The 19,098-nt window shown below is 34.3% G+C and overlaps 2 protein-coding genes across 2 annotated transcripts; one reads left to right on the top strand and one right to left on the bottom strand.

The window, feature by feature from the left end:
* The first annotated feature begins 1,604 nt into the window (after window positions 1-1,604).
* On the top strand, window positions 1,605-6,815 carry LOC100818866 (F-box protein At3g58530). The gene is made up of 12 exons (XM_003533859.5): window positions 1,605-1,964; window positions 2,069-2,128; window positions 2,527-2,610; window positions 3,557-3,687; window positions 3,798-3,873; window positions 5,098-5,168; window positions 5,435-5,521; window positions 5,601-5,673; window positions 5,757-5,824; window positions 5,904-5,972; window positions 6,438-6,543; window positions 6,642-6,815. Exons 1-12 carry the CDS (start codon window positions 1,719-1,721, stop codon window positions 6,705-6,707), a joined length of 1,137 nt encoding a protein of 378 aa, XP_003533907.2. The 5' UTR covers window positions 1,605-1,718; the 3' UTR covers window positions 6,708-6,815.
* A 2,694-nt stretch (window positions 6,816-9,509) lies between these two features.
* Window positions 9,510-17,789, bottom strand: LOC100819402 (carbon catabolite repressor protein 4 homolog 1). Its single transcript, XM_003533860.5, has 12 exons — window positions 17,232-17,789; window positions 13,347-14,091; window positions 12,489-12,575; window positions 12,325-12,408; window positions 12,163-12,249; window positions 11,971-12,057; window positions 11,340-11,393; window positions 11,170-11,261; window positions 10,958-11,072; window positions 10,682-10,826; window positions 10,439-10,595; window positions 9,510-9,691 (listed from the first exon to the last, which is right to left on the bottom strand). Exons 1-11 carry the CDS (start codon window positions 17,387-17,389, stop codon window positions 10,447-10,449), a joined length of 1,803 nt encoding a protein of 600 aa, XP_003533908.1. The 5' UTR covers window positions 17,390-17,789; the 3' UTR covers window positions 9,510-9,691; window positions 10,439-10,446.
* Between the last annotated feature and the right edge of the window lie 1,309 nt (window positions 17,790-19,098).

The raw sequence follows: 19,098 nt of genomic DNA on the forward strand, positions 1-19,098 counted from the left end.
AATTACAAGAATTGGTTAACTTTACTGCATTAGGATGACAAGTCACGTACAACATTATCATCCTTTAGCCTATGCCAGTGAATATATTGATCTCGATCAAACCGCATCATCAGTTGTTGCATTTCGGTGTTACTCCCTCTTATGGAAGAACGGTAAGCATGTCTGGCATTGTAAATTTGTTTGATTGTTGTATAACTGTTGTCATTGTGCTCCTTCAACGTCAACATAATATTTCTTGGCTTCACCATGGACTTTGTCATATCAGCAACAACAATCTTCTCATTCTTTGTCAGTCGACCTGCATATAGATGCCCAACTAATGACTTTACCATTTCGTGATTGTGAACCTCACAAATTAACTTCACCATCCATTCTCCTCCTCCCAAAACTGGCTTCGCACGCAACTTAAACGGGCATCCACATTTTCTATTGCAAGTGCATGTTCTTACAAAATTATGTTTCTTATGTCTATACTCACCACTTCTTTCACAAGCTATCAACAGAAATGAGGTTCTTCCTTGAACACCAGTATTGGTGTCTAACCTCATTATAATGGCAACAAATCCAATGTCATGAGCCAACGATTGAGCCCATTGTAAAACTTCATCACGGCTAGCAAACAACTATAACACAATTCAAATAAGGTTTGACATTAATAAACATCTATGTAATATAATTACTGTATCAACAACAACAAATTATACAAATACCTGAAAAGTATTAAAGGCATCAGAACAATTAACGTGTTCTACTTTAACGCCAACATCTTTCTCATTTTCAACATTCATATCAACTTCTTCAGACATCATACTATCATACATCTAGTGGTCTTCGCCCATCTTAATAAAACATTTAACAAATTCAATTCAATGACAAAAAATTATACAATCACCTTATTTGTTATTGACACAAATATAGTTGTTTACAAAAAAAAAAAAATTACCACATTTTCATTAAAATGTCATATAAATCTAATAAATACATCATTCAATAAAATACATAATTCAGTTAAACATGTAAATACATAATCATTGTCATATAAATTTGTTTAATTATTAATCATTAGTATATTAATTTTTAAGCAATCTAATGTTAGTTAATTATTAATCATTAGCATTTTTTTTCACCATTCTAATTACTTAATACATTTTTTATGTCACTAAAAAATAATATCACCAAATCAAATTTTCTGAAATTACTAAAACTAGTACAAAAAAAATAAAATAATAATAATAATTAAATTAAAAATATTTAAATTACAATTTAATAAATAAAATAAAAAATAAAGCAATTCCTATGTCCATACGGATCGATTCATATGGATTAGTAATCCGTATTAACTATATGGATTGTCAATCCGTATGTCCATACGGATCAACAATCCGTATGGTTCATACAGTATGTTCATACGGATTGCTGATCCGTAGGTTCGTAAATTTTTTTATTGTGTATCTCTTTTTCTTTGGCGATGAAAACTGACCAAAATTCACTATATACTCTTGAATAACGCAAATACACCACCGGAGACCAAATACGCTTCGAAACCAACCTTACCGGAAGCAACTTACACTAAGTGAGAGAGATTTTGCAGAAAAAGATAGCGCTGCAAAAATGAAAAACTCCTTCTGCTATTTGTAACCGGGTATTTTCGACATTTATGAAAATTGCTGGTACCCCACAAAAATGTTGGTGCCCCAAGCAATTATCTATGTAAATTAATGAGGAAACATTTGAAACGGTACCTGGTTTCCGATCGAAAGCAGAAGCAGAAGCAGGAACCTGAGTTGACGCGAATGGAGGGAGAATCGAAGGAAGATGTTTGGTGCAGAGAAACAGTGCCAAAGGTATTGAAACTTGTCTGTTCCACATTACCTCTGTCTCTGTCTCACACAAACCTCGTTTCTCTCCTTCTGGTCTCTCCCTCCCTTCATCGCACCCTTCTCTGTTCTCAACCCCTTTGGCAGGTACTTACCCCTCTCCCTTCAACTCTTCTTATTTTTCATCAACTTATAATTTCACCTTTTTTATTTGTTAATCTTTTATTTATTTGTTTTTGGCTTCTAATTAGTCACTCAATTTTCGCGAGTTAAACAATGCTGGGAATCGCCTTATAGCTGCTCTTTCTCTGGTTAGTCTTTTTTCTTTCTTTCTTTATTTATTGAATTAATCAGCCTATGTTTGATTATGTTGCTGAATTTTACTCTTTTTTTTTTGAATTACCTAATGGTGCAGTAAGTTAACTATGTAATTATAAAGGTCTTTGCTCATTTTCTTATTTATTTTAATAAACCATCAATTTGAAGGTTTTTTCAATATTTGAGAGACTGTATAGCTTGATTTCTAATACTTTACTGGCAACTTATATAATTTCATTAGTTTAAGGACTATTTAGGAGAGTTAGTAATACTTTAGGGACTAAATTGATGGTTTATTCTTTTTTTTTTTAAATTTATTTTATGGCTTTTTGTTGGCCTAACATTGTGTGGTTAATAGTGTTTTGAGGTGAAATTTGATGCAATTTTGTAGCCTAGATATTGCAATGTGAAGCAGATTAACCTTGAGTTTGCGAGAGATGTTGAAGACGCACATCTGATTCTCATTATGGATAAGGTAATGCATAATGTATAATTTTTTATTTTTTATTTTTCTATGAATTTTAGTTTCATCTATATATTAAGGATGGAAGAACCATGCTGATTTAGTGGAAAACAGTGTCATAGATTTTTTATTCTATTATCCACAACAAAAATGATTAGTGGACACCTCCACTAGTGAGAAAAAGAGAGAGAAGTGTAGGAATGTGATATGCTAGGAAGAGAGAGATAGAGAGAAACAATAGGTATTAATAATGTGTTTTTAGAGTGTCCACTGTCCACCAACCAATTCACCAAATATGCATGTATTCTTATATTTTCTGACTTCACAACACAGAAACTTGCTTCAACCAATTTCTAATATCCTAGGATGCAGAAAATTGATATATTTTGCTAACCTGATGCATCCAGCTTGACAAGATTAAAATTTTGATGCATGAGCATGAGGGATGAAAGTGATTTTGTATTTTGAAAATTTGGTTATTATATCATCATGTTGAGTTATTCTTACATGCCTCAAATTGTAATTCGTGTAATTGTGATTTCGTTCAATAATAAACAGAAAGAAGATGTAAACTTTCAGCTCAAAATATTCCAGTAATGGGAATGCTGATCATGGATTGAAGCAGAAACAAAAATTCATTGTACCTAATCAAAGATAAAGATATGGTTACCACCTTACTAGTATAGCACATTATGAATAGGCATCCAACAACTGATTGCAGATTAAATGGGTTTTATTGACCTGCTTGTGGTTAAAATGTTGAAGTCCCATCTGATGCTTCTGTGTCGTAATAACTCATAAATGCTTTGATAGAATCTGGAATATTTAATCATTGCTAATTAGATATTTATTGATAAATAAGGCAGCCTTGGATGAGAATGATTGTGCAAATACTTTATGGTGTAGAATATATGCTGACTGCGATTCTAACCAAAGATTTTTAAGCATTTTTTTCTAGTGTTTTAATTCTCTTCAAAGCTTGGAGTCTTTAAATCTGAATGGCTGCCAAAAAATATCGGATACAGGAATTGAAGCTATAACCAGTTGTTGCCCCCAGCTGAAAAGCTTTTCGATCTACTGGAATGTCAGGTGTTTTAAACGCTTCTTAATCTTTGATGATTACGTTAGCAGTTGAAAATATTTCTTTGGATTCAAAAGTCAATCCTTAGTAGTATACTGAAATATAATTCATATTACAGGGTAACAGACAGAGGACTACAACATATAGTGAAGAACTGCAAACACATAATTGACTTGAACATAAGTGGATGTAAGGTACATGCTGCCTTGGATTTGTAATTTTATCTTTCAGTATTATTAATTCAATATTGAGCTGAAAGAATTGTATCCCATGTATGTCCATTTAATTGATGCATCCCTTCGTTGTAAGTCTATGGGCCAGTTTGAAAATATAATTATGTGCTGAAAGAGTAGTTTTGGGACTTTTGGCACTTAAAATTGATTTAGTGGTTTAATGCCAACCAAAAAGGATTTAAGTGAAACGTTCTGAAAACATTCTGCACATGAGAGGCCACTAGATGGGTTCATTCAACAGCAGCACTTTTCTTATTTAAATTGTTGTCTATTGTTTGAGCATTTACTACAAAATTATTTTCAAACATTGCAGACCAGAACCTAATTTTCCATCACTAAAAATTTCAGTATTGAAGTTTTAGATCTGTAAAACATGCCCTAAACCACATGAGTTGTCCTTGTGGTTAAGGAGGTTTGCTCCCTGCTCCCTGGCTTCACTGAGATTCAAACCTTGGGCCAGTACCTAGGGCATTTTAATTTATCTAATGTAAAGACTAATGTATGGGGTACCTTAAGTTGCCCAAGGTTCGGCTTATCTGTTTATGTGACAGCTGACCTGAATATACCCTTACTATACCACAAAATCCTAAATAACTTCACAGACAAGTGTGCCCGTGAAAGTATGTCTGATGCACCCGAATTTTGATTAAAGTTGTCTGAAAATTATAGTTCTAGGCTTCTAGCTCATGGGTTTGCATCTTCACAAATATGAAATACGCCTTGCTTTTAGTAAGATATCTATTAAATGTTAAGCTTTTAAGTATCCCTTGTCCAACTTATCTTTTTATGGTCATGTGCACTTGTAATATGCTCCATGGCCACCACTCAGTTTTAATTTATAGTCGTGTCAATTTTGCATTCTTTGCGTTGTTAATTTATAGCTTTCTCCATGTGTGCGCTCCAATATAGAAAAACAAGTAACAGATTGTACAAAAATTGCATATATGCCTTTAACAAAGTGGCTATAATTTTGGTAGCCCTAATGCTTGTTGTGCATAAAGTACAACTATCAATGCGTGGAATATTCTCTGCAGTATTACTAATGATACAAAGTGGTGTTTTGGTATTTATCTTCTGAATGCAATGTCATTTATACAGTTGTATGTTAAATGGAAATTTATCTATTGAGACTTAGTACTTGCATCTTCTGGGGTCTGAATGAAGTACTTTCTATTATCATTGCAGAATATTTCAGACCAAGGTGCACAACTTGTTGCTGATAATTATCCAGAACTAGAGTCACTAAATTTGACTAGGTATCTCATGAGATTTATGACTGATTCTTTGAAATCATGCATATAAATGTCACTTCCCAAATACTGAATCAAGCAGGCATTTGTTTGGGGTGGGAGGATCAAGGATTTTGTTTCTAGTTGTATGCAAAATGCAATTTTTTCTCCTAAACTATAACATATTATGAATTTAAGATACCAAACAACCGTCCATTACGATGATGCAAATGAACACTGGGTCAATTTATACCCTATCTTTTGATGGTTATATCTCATTATTTGATGCTTAGGTGCATCAAATTAACAGATGATGGGTTGAAGAGTTTATTGCACAAATGTCTATTTCTTCAGAGTTTGAATCTCTATGCACTGTCAAGGTAGGCATTGAAACTCAACATTGAGTTCAAGTTGTCTTGGCCTGAAATTGGATTAATTAAGAGCATTACTCCTATTCAGTTTCACAGATGAAGCTTACAGGAAAATATGCCTTCTAGCACGTCTCAAGTTTTTGGATCTTTGTGGTGCCCAGGTAAAAAAAATTGGGTTCCCACAGATTTCTCTGCACATCCCTATCTAATGCCGACTACTAATAGATAAAAGTTTGGCTTGCAGAATCTTTCAGATGAAGCACTCTCCTGTATTTCTAAATGCAAGAACCTTGAATCTCTCAATTTGACATGGTAAATGAATCATCAATCTGAACATCTATCTTTCTCATTATATAAAAGTAAAGGGCTTGTATCTAATTTTACATGATAGGTGTGTACGTGTGACTGATGAAGGGGTCATATCCATTGCAAAGGGTTGCACCTCTCTTGAATTTCTAAGGTATCAGAAGTTTGTAGCTCTTACATAAATGGTAGTGGATGGTGCACTCTTGACTTTTGAATTTGTTTTTTGGCTTAGTTGTATTACAAACAGTAATGCTTTTCAAGATATATGGTAGAGTTTGAGTGTTCACTTTTTTGTTACAGTGAGGAGCAGCATTTTAATGTTCATTACAAGTTTGCATGCAATACTAGTACATGGCTTTCATTTTCCCGAGTAATCCCATTTTTGCATAATAGCTTGAGTAGCTGGTTTTAAAATCCATGGCATGCAATGATAGTACACATCTTTCATCTCACTTGAGCACAATAAGATAGTCAGTAGCATACCGCATTTATCGAGGGGCCAAGCTTGTTTGATGTAACTGAGCCAATTTGAGACTTGGGGATAGGGGCCAAGCTTGTTTGTATTACTTATCCCAAAATCACTTCTCTTGCTGATGTGTTGAAAGGGACATATTTGCAGCTTGTTTGGAATAGTTGGCGTGACCGATAAATGTCTGGAGGAACTCTCAAAGTCCTGTTCCAACAAAATTACGACCCTTGATGTGAACGGATGTATTGGCATTAAGGTAAATTCCTGCTTGAAAGTAGCTCTATGTTTGTGACATGTTACTTACAAGTATTAGCTGGACTAGTTTTCTAACAGTTCCTTTATTCCCTTTTGCAGAAACGAAGCCGCGAAGAGTTGCTACAACTGTTTCCATATTTGAAATGTTTTAAAGTGCATAGCTAATGAGTGGTTAGCAGAAATTTGGTAATCAAATCAGTCCTTTTGACAATTATGGCATATAACCCGTAAAACTTGCAAATTTAATCAGTTTTTATAGCATTTCTTTCTGCATGTTGTATTTTTATTATTATTATTATTATTATTATTATTATTATTATTATTATTTTAACAATTTGTAGTAACAAATTTGTTTGTCTTTCGGGGCATTGAAAAACCTTATATCCAAGTAATTTTGTTGATCTGAATGATGCCCTTCTATGCAGCAAGTATTGACATAAGAAGTCGAGTATAACATATATAAGGTTATAATCAATTTATGCATTTCAATTTTTATATATTTTTGTTCAAAAATTGAAGTGTAAAAGTTGATTTTAATTTATAAAAGGAATTGGTTAATTTTTTATAAATACTTGTAAGTTTATTCAAATTAACCCATAATGAATGAAGATATACATTTGGCGCTAGCAAAATGATTTTTGCTAAGGGGGTGTTTGGTAGTGTGGTTATCTTAAGTTTCTTAGGAATTTTAAAATGGGAATATTAAATTGACCAGTTTTAGGGTGGATCACCATAATAGGTGGTCCATGGTGCACCCTGATTTTTATCCATAAGATGAATCTTGTTATTATAGGACCAGAAACACCAGATCTCTCAACCCTTCATAGCATCATCTCTGGCCACCGTTCGTCACTGCTAGAGATTATTTCTAGAGGCGATGTTTTGGGTTTTTTCCTTTTAAATTTTCTTGTTTCGTATAAATATTATAAAATTCATTTTTAAGAATCCTTTTTTGATTAAGTTTTCAACTAATATTTTCTCATGGAAGGAGGTAAAAATTCAAGATTCTCATGAAGGAAAAAGTTCTCTTATAATTATGTTTCTAATTCTCGATAATAACTAATATTAATGAAATATTCAAAAAAGCATAATTCTCAAAAAATATAATCATCTACCTGGAGATGAAAAAAGATTGCGTATACCAAGTGTCTTAGCTAAAACTTCTCAGAAATATTGAACCAAAACAAAATCTCCCAATTATTAGAGCTTGACCTTGTCCCCTACTCTAGTTTATGTTATTGTACTTATCCAAGCTTATCGAACTTGTTCTCTTAGGTTTCATTTGTTACAAAAGAAAGTGGTGGCCAAAAACTGAAGAGAGAACGAAATACTTTAAATTTTAAATCTCATGCAAGTAGGTCTCATGTCACCTTTATCTTTCGACCTAAAGTGAACACCAGAGGGACTCTTTTTTATACAAACCTAAAAATACTCTTATCTATACCACACTTCATTCTTCATTTAGGATATTTATGTTATTTTATGAGTTTTTTTTTTCTTTACTTCCACTTACTACACAGCCAAAGAAGAGGGGAAAATTTTTTCTTTATTTTCTTTCATTTTCTCCTTTATTAAACTAAAAAAATCATATCACTTTTTGTCGCTTCCTTGCTTTCATGTTTCACGAGCTGTCTAAAGATATTTGTAGTGGCTAGCCTCAATTTTTAGTTAAGATATGCAACTTAATCATGCATTGAAGAATGCAAATATGGCCTCAAACCAAAGCCATAACATACTACAACTGCTTATTTGGTGGTGCATATCGTAACATCTCTGGTTCGTTAGAGTCCTGTGCATATGCTCATGCAAATAGCTTATTGAATTTAGGCTCAGTGTGATAAACTTCATCAGCACTTGTAAGGAGAAAAAAAAAACATAAAATAAATAGAGCTAGCTTCTCCCATTAATTAAAATTAACTTATACATTACGTTTTTGACAAATTAAAAGAAATCGTGAACATTTAGCCATGCATTATCACGTTATCCGGATCATTAAAAACGATTTCCCTTCTTTCAAACAGTAGAAATGTTCATCACAGTTGCTTCGTTTCACGGATCATAATTTAGCATTTTTATAACACCTTAAATCTGTTTCCCTTTTAATAGAAAATATATTTTAAGAGAAATCACTGATAAAATTTCATCGACTAAAATACTGATAACTTGATTTTAGTTATAGGATTTTCCTTTTAACTTTTAGTCCCTGAACTTTTTCATGTCCTTTATAGGGACTAAAAAAAGAAATAAAAAGTTCAGGGACTAAAAATAAATTCTAAATTTTACGAAGTATAAAGATAATTTACCCAATAAAATATCTATTAGATGATTAGCGGCATCCAAATAACGGAGATTATCATACACGTGATCCATATAATGGATTTAAGTTTGAGTGTAATCTCAATTTTAGTGATCAACGATAGTAAGGAAGTCATAGGTGTAAACGAAAGAGGATTCTCAACAAATCATTCTGAAAAAAATAAGAAAAGACATGCATTTTATCGTATTTTAATCAGAAAAAGTTGAAATGCCCATTTGCTGCCAACATATTTAAAACGGGATAGCAGAAAAATCAAGTATTTGACTAGTCATACCCTTTTTTACTATCACTAGTAAGCATCTCTTCTATGTTGCTACAATTATAGCAACAGTTCGGATCTCACCCCCATGTTAAGCAACTTTACCTTCGTATTGGGTGGAATTCTTCTACTTCATTATCAATTACGCCATACCAATTTTGTTTCTGACGGGTGTAACAAAATAAAAACAATTATCTAATTTTCGAAGACTACCAGTACAGATATGTGAGAAATTCTAGCCCTAGGCTCGGCGGCGGCAACTAAATCAGAAAGACTTTAGTTCTTTAGTAGGGGATATATGGAGCCCCAATAGGCATCTATGAAAAAAAAATCCCTTTTAAAAGGAAAACAATTGGAGATTTCGGGGGAGGGGGCTCAGACAGGCAAGTCGTTAAGGCAGAAAATCATATTTTTTTTTCTCTGAGATAAAGGTGACATGATACATAGCAGATCATTGCAATGACTCCACATGGAGATACCTGAAAAAGACAGGCATGATCTACCATTTTTACAAAAAACTTACCAACCAAATGCTTCTTTCAGACTTTTTCTTTATGTATCACTGAAAGTGACCTACAAAGATTGACAATCATCGTCAATAAAAATCATCGTCAATAAAGAATTAACAATCGTGAAAAGAATGTATACATTACACCCAAACTATAACCAATGTGGTTACTGGTGCAAGAGGTGAAATAGACAACAAATTTGTTAAATCAGAAAAAAGGTCGGGTCAAATATAAACCCAAAGAATCTTTTATACCATATTTTCTTAGTGTTCATGGCAATTTTCATAGTGTTCATGTTAACATTTCTTTGCATGACAAACAGCAGGTACAAAACTGTATGCATATTGCTAATCTTTAACAAGTTCAACGAGAAGAGGAAAAAAATTCAAAGGCTGCCTACATTGGAAATTCCTCAATGCCAGAGTGATAACAGCATTCTAAGAGTTATATGCACCACAGTATTACATGGGTTCTACACGGATTGTTCGGAATTTTTAAGGCACTGCCAGCAATGTCATTTCTATTTCATAAACCAAAATTGTAAGGCCCTACTTCCAAGTACTAACAAGTTCCACCACCTCATTATTTTCATCCATTAAATCCTTAGTCTCAACCCTCACTCACACTCTTTAAATGACACAACCTTGTAACCTTTTTCTGCTAATAAACCTGAGACACGCTATATGTGGGTCCACTGCCGTAAGAATTTTAAAGGAATCAGCACCAAAAGAAAGACCACTGCCGTTGATCTTTTCCAATAATAATTTTCAAACAAGCTATATGTGGGTGGGGGGTTGAGGATGGTGCCTACCTTAACTGTCAACGCCTAGATTTATTCTTGCAGCAGCGAAACTCAGCTAAGAGAGCAATGTGATCTGAGGACCATTCAGGTGAAGGAAGTGCTGTGTCCTTCCTCAAACTCTCCTCATCCAGCAACTCCAATAATGACTCCACAACCAATGAATCCGCTGAAACCACAAGTCATATCTCTTCATAAAATTGTGAACAAGATACAGATATTATGTTTATCAAAATGATATAACACCATGCTCACCTGTGTAAAATATGTAATCTAGAGTGCCAATAAAATCTCTAGTGACATTTGTGAATAAAGGTTCATTCGTTCCACCATCCAGTCTCCTTTTATGCTGCTCATATCCAAGGCCAACTGTTCTTGCAAAAGATGTGTATGCACTAACCTAAATTTGAAGTTACAAACAACCAACAGCATATTAAATCAGGTGAATTGATACAAATACGGAACTAAAATGGGTAAACAAGCATATTTTAAATAAGATATTCCTTAATTGCAGTTCACTGAATACATTACCAGTGGTAACTGATGAACCAACTTGCTGTGAGGACGTAGAATGTTAAGCGGGTCAACTGCTAAATCAGGATGTGAAGGATCTACCTTCCCCATTGCAAGAAGTGCATGAGGAGCACTGCAACGATGTTCAAAATAATCATTATAAATACATGATCCTTATTACAAAACAAAAAACTAAAAATAATTACATAAAGAAAAAGATGTCATCAAACCTTCCCGGAACTGAATTAAAATCTCCACAAACCAACATCGGAATGTCTGCACTTGCAGCTATTTTTTCCAAACCTTTTAAGAGAGTATGAACCTAAAATAGGAGAAAATTAGAAACTGTAATGTTCAGAACAATTTGATGCATACGAACAAACTAAAGAAAATAATTTACCTGCCAGAGTTTCACATCCTTTAGATCTTGGGAGACATTTACATGTGTATTTGCCTAAAAGTCCACAAGCAATATGAGTAATGAGTTATAACTTATAAGTAGAATTGCTAAATAAAATAGTTTCGACCTAAACCTAAAATAGGGTAGGGCAGGGACGGACATGGGAGAAACAGCATATCTATCTTAGAGCAAGATCAAAATTATGCTTTCAGAAAACACTGAAACCACACATATAACTTCATCTATTCCATTTGAGATTTTGTATAGCTATGAAGGAGGGGGAGGGGGAGGGGGAAGCATCCAGGACCTGTAACTATACAGAGATTTACTACCAGATCAACAACCATCAGCAAAATAAGAAGCCACAACAGTCATCAGATACAAAATTCTTAAATGCGGCGACAAACAGAAAATCGGGGGACAATAAACAATAAAAGAAAATGCCAAATAAAAATGCACATCATTGATCACGAAGATATGAACATGAAAGAGCTTACCACAACAGTCATCAGATACAAAATTCTTAAATGCGGCGACAAACAGAAAATTGAGGAACAATAAACAATAAAAGAAAATGCCAAATAAAAATACACATCATTGATCATGAAGATATGAACATGGAAGAGCTTACCACACAAAGAAGCTGTCTTTTCCCAGCATTATCAAATGGCTGATTGTTAACTTTTGCTTCTAGAACCACTATTAGTGCAACATTATCCTAAATACAAAGAAAACTTCGTAAGTAACAGTTACACAAGACAACCATTTGTTTTTTCCTTTCTGAAAATAGAAAGTGAAATGTAATCTTTGGTAAAATAGCCACCTTAACCAGCCGATTCAAGGCAGTTTTCTTCTGAGTGGTTGGAATTGTAGCCTCCGTCAAAGACTGTGCAGCCTTGTTAAATTCAACCTGCATGCAAGCACACATCATTCTAATTTGTGTACAAACATAATTGAACTACCATATGCCAAATCAATTCCCAACCTCGTATTTCTTAACATGTGAAAATCTGTCTCTACGGAAAAATGTTGCACACCCATCAATTGTATTTGTGTTGCCACTGTACACCTGTAAACCCATAATAAACAGGTTAGCATCTAAAATACTTTAAAAGTTTATGATCACAAGGACCAGAATATTGCAACAACCTCATTTGTTTTTCTCTTGTAAAGACCATGATATCCATGTTTGTCTAGTTCAGGAGAAAAGAATTCGTCATAATGATCGCTTTGAACCTGGAGGAAAAAAGGTTGTCCATTAGCTAATACAGAAGCTATTGGATTATAGGGTGAAATCATAAATGGTAAGGGTTATGACCTTATCTAGATCAGAAGAGAATAAAAGATTATAACTTATATCCCAGCATTACACTAGACCCCACCCCCCCAAAAATAAAAAAATAAATAAAAAAAAATGAAAGAGAAAAGTAAAAAAGAAAACATACATCCACATGCACGGAATTTCTGTTAATGTTTACTGCTACTTAAATAATTCACAAGAACAACCTAATCATTTACAACTGGTAGATAAGCTTTGTGTCCCAATTCAATAATAACATTATTTTAAAGAACAACTGCAATTGAACTTGAAAGATGACCTCAACAAAGTGAAAAAATTAATTCAATACCATCAATAATAACCAAGCCTTTTCCCATTAAGTGGGTCATCTACATGGATCAGATGATGTCATAATGTTCTATTGAAAATCATTGTAATAGACAACAAACAACGGACCTCTAAATCCTTTTTAATGATTTTCTCCTATAGTTTTTCTTGGTATGCCTCTGCCTCTAGTAATTAGGCTACACTCCATTTCATTTACTCTCCTTACAGAGTCTTCAACAAGTCTAAACCACCTAAGGCTCTATCATCTTTCTATATATAAGTGCTACTCGAACACCCTCTCTAGCTACTTAAACACCAATCTTGTTAAAAAAAAGTTGAAGAGCCAAGTAATGAAATCAAGTTTTTCAAGCAAAATCACAAGCAGGAACATGTTCATGTACCTCCTGAAGACAAATAATGTCTGGGCGATAACCAATAATTTCCCGTAACAAATTTTGCCTGCGATATGGCCAAGAAAGAGCCCATGAAGGGCAGTAATTGTATAGATCATTTGAGGCATATGCTTCAGACAATACATTGTATGATAGGACAGTAAAAGTTCCTGAAGATGTCATTCTCCCATCCACATCTAAATGCGCCATCCCATCAACAGGTATCAGTCGGCGAGGAATAGGCGAGGGAGCTGGAATGACACGTGAAGTTAGTATAGTGTTGACATGCCCCACAGGCAGTTTTGTCTCTGCATCAACTGCAACACACTCAAACTTAAGGACATGGCCAATGTCATCAGCAGTAGGGGTGTAAGTCTTAGATCTTCCAACTTCAAACCAAGTTTCACCACTTCTTTGTGTGATAGCTGCTGGATACAAAGGTGTTGCAGACCCATTTGTCAAGCTAGCACTTGATGCAGAGGCAGATAAACTGGAATTGGTTGCCCCAGACCCAGTACTATTAAAGCGCCCAAATACCTCCTCCTCCTCGTTTCCATTTTCATTAAGAGCACTTGCGGCACGATCATGTAAGACACGATGATGCTGCCATGCATCCGAAAAACACTTTGTGGTGCAATGGTAACTCTTGGAAACAGGTATTTTGGCCTTAACACAGCCTAGGCATTGCAGGGTGGCTTGCTCTGATGGATGTATGCTACATACAGCAACTTTTTTATCACTCTGTACACGATACCTGCCAAAAATGAGGGCCAAAGGATAGAGTCAAACAATGTAAAAAGTCCAATTTCTAAATCAGATTAATAGAAAGTGTATAAAGGCGGCATACTTGGGATCAAATTTATATTTCATAGTCAATATATCCATGAACTAACAAATATGTGCATGGTTCATGAGAGACAAATTAAGAATCCAGAACATACCAAATAACCCAAAACCAAAACATGAAAAAGGAGGTATTAAGATATAGAATTAGAGCCTGAATACACAAACACACTACAAGCACAACCTTTCACCCACAAACAACTTTTAAATTATAATTACAGGTAAAACCCATAACAAGCATGGGACAGTAACAAATAAAGCAATCATCAGCACTCATAAACCAGAAGACATAACTTTATCCACTGGACCATTTGAATGCAAACAAATTAACCATGATAGCATATGAAACACAAAAGAACTATTTGCAAAACACACTTATAAAAATTGAGCAGCCTTAATTTATACAGTTTTTTGAACCAAAAAGGATATCCTAGCAACCAATAGAATTACAAAAACTATCTGATACAGGTGTTGTCCGCCAACAAGTCAAACCAAGTATCACTACCAGTGATGTTAACAGGTAGTGACAAGTTCTCTTCAACAAGTACAGACATTATATTATACTTGATATCTAATTGAACACTTATGCACTTATGAAGGCAAATGCAGATACAATGTATATCTTAAACTACCCTGCAGATTATCATAAATCACGAATTAAATACAAAGCATATTCCCCATAAAATTTTCCATGAAAATTGTAACATATGCAAGCTAGATACAAGAATGCTTTCAGCTTTGCTTCTTAGAGGAAGTTGGTGTGTCACTGTATCTTATCTTCCTCTATACACAGGCACAAAAGATACCCCCAATATCTTGGATTCATAGTCGAGATGCAGAAAGCAAGATCAATGAAATTTTAAATACCAATGACATAGGAATCCAAGATGTCTCTACATTCTTTGTTATTTTATGAATATCTTTAGTTACTTTAATTTTCTGCAGCAAACATGAAAATTGGATAATCTCACAACAGTATGAGGATGAATGAGAATGATGACCTACAAAATTTCTCCTCCACAACAAAAATAGAAGTAGAAGCATAATTAAATAAAATTCTATAGAAATAATATAAATTTTAGTGTGATATATTTCACTATTAATTAAATACATATGTGCTCAATTTCACATCTGGTCAAAAATATTAGTCGATGAGTTATCCCATATAATTCAAAATTCAAAGCTTAGAAAGCAAATGTGATTTATTGATAACATTACATAACATTATGAAGGCTAATGTTAACATAGACAAAACTCCATCTATGATCTCATAACCAGTCCTGAGCTAGGGTAAAAGAGGAGGGTTTGTTAGGCTCTCAGCAACCAAAGTAAAACTGTCAAAACCACGAACATGGATCACTCACAATTATTTAATGAGATTTCGAGATCTAGAAAAAAAATGTTAGTTGAATAGGGGGATGAGCACTCTGGTTCCAATGTATCTTTTACAAGGGAAATATTCAGAATTGAGTAAATTACATAGGGAAAACTTATGTAGGCACTATGAAATTATGTAAAGGTGACCGAGTATATATCAAGAGATGAGACTAAGATTATGAAGAATCAAATTGGATTAAAAGAGACTTGACTATGTTTTTTATTGACTTGAAAAGAAAAAAGAAAAAGCATATCATTGAATGTCAAAGAGGAAAAAAATATGACGGTAAATGAGAAAATAGTGTTGTAATGCCTATAAAGGAAAAGATGACAAAAAAGCAGCTAAAGTGGTTTGGATACATGCAGAGATCACTGGAGGAAATTATTATTATAGGGGATCTCACAGAAATTAATGTTCCTTAAAATTTGATTTTTAACCGAACCTAATAACATCATGTAATTAAGGTGGTTTGGACGTGTGCAAAGGCCATTGGAGGAAATTATTAAAAGGGACCTCACAGTGATTAATATTCCCGAAAATTTGTTTTTTAGCTGAACGTAATAACACCATGCAATTCATGATTGTAATGTTAACATAGAGAAGGAGTAGACTAAATAAAGAGGCCACAAATCATTGCCTATTCAATGCAATCCAGTATTATTATCATATCACCACGATAACATTTGAATTAGAATTAGAAATCATGAAAGTTCAAAATAATTTACAAAGCACAGTTCTAGTCCACATCACGACAACGTTTGAATTAGCATTTATGAAACTTTAAAAAATTTACAAAAAACAATAAAAGTAAAATAGAGGAGGCAGCAATTATACAATGCACAGGTACAGGTCCACATTCTATTACATCCAACACCTGAAAATGCAACCAACACAGAACAATTCTATCCCCTAGGATATCATTCAATTAATTGGCAACACCATGTGTGGCATGAGGTTTCATCCTATCCTCAAAATCTTCTTCAAAACCTTACACAAGACGACATACTTCAAGAATTTCAATCATTATAACAAAAAATGATATATATTTATATATATAACATAGACACCCAAGGCTTTAAAAAATAGTCAGCGACCACAAAATGCGAATCGATGACGACAAGATTTTTGGGCTCTATGCTCATTTGTTTGTAATTTTCCGCAATCTCAAGGTTTTCAGGCTCTCTATTACCACAGTCATTTGTCTGCAATTTCCCGCAATGTCAAGAATTGAACAAAATTGTGACGGCAGCTTAAAACCTTGACATATACTGACATTTTCCGCAATGTGTAGAATCAAACTAGACTGCAATCTAAAACCTGGACGCGGCGGCCGAAACAGATTTGCAAAACCTTGACTAACATCAAATAGACGAACTTCAACTCATAATACAAGTTAATAATTAACAAGTCCAAATTCAAACTAAATAAAAGGAAGAAAGAAAGAACACTCGCACACTTCTCTTCAACTGAAAAAACAAAAAGAAACAACAAAAAAACCTAGCAAACTAATCATGAACCTTTATTGACCGATACTGACACTGATACCGATACTGATTCAATCATCTTGCTAACCTAAACCTAATCGTTCCTCTTTCATTGAGCGAAAGTCAAACGCGGTTAATTCGCAAAGCAAAAAAGAAAGAAAGAAAGAAAGAGCGAAGTGAGAAAGTCACCATTTGTAGCGCAAGAAATGGCCGTCTAAGGGAGCGGTTTCGGGAACATCGTCGGTGGAAACGGTCTTGTCGGGGCGGCGGAGGAGGACGTACGGCGTGAGCTCGCAGCCTACAATGGGAATTTCCGAGGGCAGGTGCACGCGCACCACGCTCAGCATGCTTCTTCACACTCTTCTTCTTCTTCTTCTTCTTCTTGGAAAAAACAATAACAATCGTCACAGCGCGGTAACCCTATCAACGATAATAAGAAGCCGCGGCGGGGGAGATCCGTCATTTACTTGACCAGAATACCCGCCAGCCTTGCAATCCGATCTAGGGATTCGGATCGAGTCGAAGGTTCTAGAGTGAGAGTCAGAGGGATCGATTACGTTACGATGATGGCTAGCTAGGGTTTTACTGCAGAGGAAGAACAAGTGCAAGTAATCGTGCTTTCTTTCTTTCTTTCGGCTTTGTTTGGGTCCTTTGTTTTTTCTTCTTTCTTCGTTGGGTTCTTTCTTTTTTCTATTCGAGAGAGAAAGAGTATTTGTTAATGATGGAGGGACCTTAGTTATACGGATACGATTGGACAATACGACGACGTGCTGCGTATTAGTAATTATTAATTATTGATTATTATTGTGGTTTTGGTTTGTTTGTTACACCTTTCGCTCTTGCTTGCTGCCCTCGTTTCGTGGGCGCTTTTAGATTAGATAGATATTTTTATTTTATTTTATTTTTTAGGGCAAACTATTATTATTGGATTTTCTAGTGGGTGCGGTGGACTGTGGACTATTCCAAAATGGTTCTCAAATAAAATTGCATCAACAAGGGTTTGTCACGGTGTATGACCAGAAATTGTTAATGAAAAATGAAAGATATATATTTAATAAGCTAAAAATATGAATGAATAAATAAATATTATATAAATCGGTTTGTAAAGAATTTTAATTTTAATACTACTTCAATTTTAATACCTATTGAACTATAAAAATATAATTTTTTTTTTACTAATTTTGTAAGAAAACGGGATAAATAATATATATTACATAGGTTCTCTTACTCAACGGATTAAGGTTTGAATAACATTATGAGTTTATGATAACAATCGTGTGTTTAAATAAAAAAAATAGTGATGAGGATGGCTTAATGAAGTTAAATCCCAACGAACTTCTTCTATTGATTTAAACTATTTATTGTGCACACCAAGTGTTTGTGAAAATTCTTCCCACAGGAGTGGGCCCAGACTAAAGAGGAAAATCTCTATATGAGTATTTTTCATTTTTTCCTCATAGGAGATGCCTTGAAGTGACTCAATACCCATCCATCTCATACCCTTACCAGGGGTGACATTGAAAGCAATCTCTTAGACCATTTCTTCCTAGAGGCAAAAATATGCCAAGTTAAGACAAACATATTGAGCTTCCATCAAAAAAGTGACGAACCATTGTGCGAAACTTGGGAGAGGTACAAGACTCTCTTGATGTATTGCCCCAACCATGGTATTGGTGAAGTTGATCAATTATACATCTTCCTTGGGGGTTTGAAGGGGCAAACAAAGGTGATGTTGGATGTTGTAGCTGGTGAAGGAATAATAAAACATAAGACATTGGAAGAGGCAATGGAGTTGATTGAGAACGTGGCAGCCAATGACTTTGGGGCTCAACATGATAAAGTGAGTAATGGAGTTGAGTTCTCAGGATGTTATTTTGGCTTAGGTGGAGGCACTTAAGGTGCATATGGCTAATCTTCCTCCACATTTGATAAAGGCTTCTTTTGAATTCATCATCGGGTGCTAAATTATGCTATTTGTGGGGGAGATCACACAATAGAGAAATGCCAATATACTTCCAACACTCAACATGAAAAGGTAAGTTATCTAGGAAGGCAA

Source organism: Glycine max, chromosome 9 (assembly GCF_000004515.6).
Source record: "Glycine max cultivar Williams 82 chromosome 9, Glycine_max_v4.0, whole genome shotgun sequence".
NCBI lineage: Eukaryota > Viridiplantae > Streptophyta > Magnoliopsida > Fabales > Fabaceae > Glycine > Glycine max.

What these genes read in the sequence shown, in the direction of transcription:
- LOC100818866 (XM_003533859.5), top strand. Translation starts at nt 1,719, where the DNA reads ATGAGGAAACATTTGAAACGGTACCTGGTTTCCGATCGAAAGCAGAAG. An exon ending in GTTCTCAACCCCTTTGGCAG is followed by an intron (nt 1,965 to 2,068) that starts GTACTTACCCCT and finishes GCTTCTAATTAG; the next exon opens with TCACTCAATTTTCGCGAGTT. An exon ending in ACCTCTCTTGAATTTCTAAG is followed by an intron (nt 5,973 to 6,437) that starts GTATCAGAAGTT and finishes ACATATTTGCAG; the next exon opens with CTTGTTTGGAATAGTTGGCG.
- LOC100819402 (XM_003533860.5), bottom strand. Translation starts at nt 17,389, where the DNA reads ATGCTGAGCGTGGTGCGCGTGCACCTGCCCTCGGAAATTCCCATTGTA. An exon ending in ACAAGAGAAAAACAAATGAG is followed by an intron (nt 12,409 to 12,488) that starts GTTGTTGCAATA and finishes ATGGGTTTACAG; the next exon opens with GTGTACAGTGGCAACACAAA. An exon ending in TTTAATTCAGTTCCGGGAAG is followed by an intron (nt 11,073 to 11,169) that starts GTTTGATGACAT and finishes ACATCGTTGCAG; the next exon opens with TGCTCCTCATGCACTTCTTG.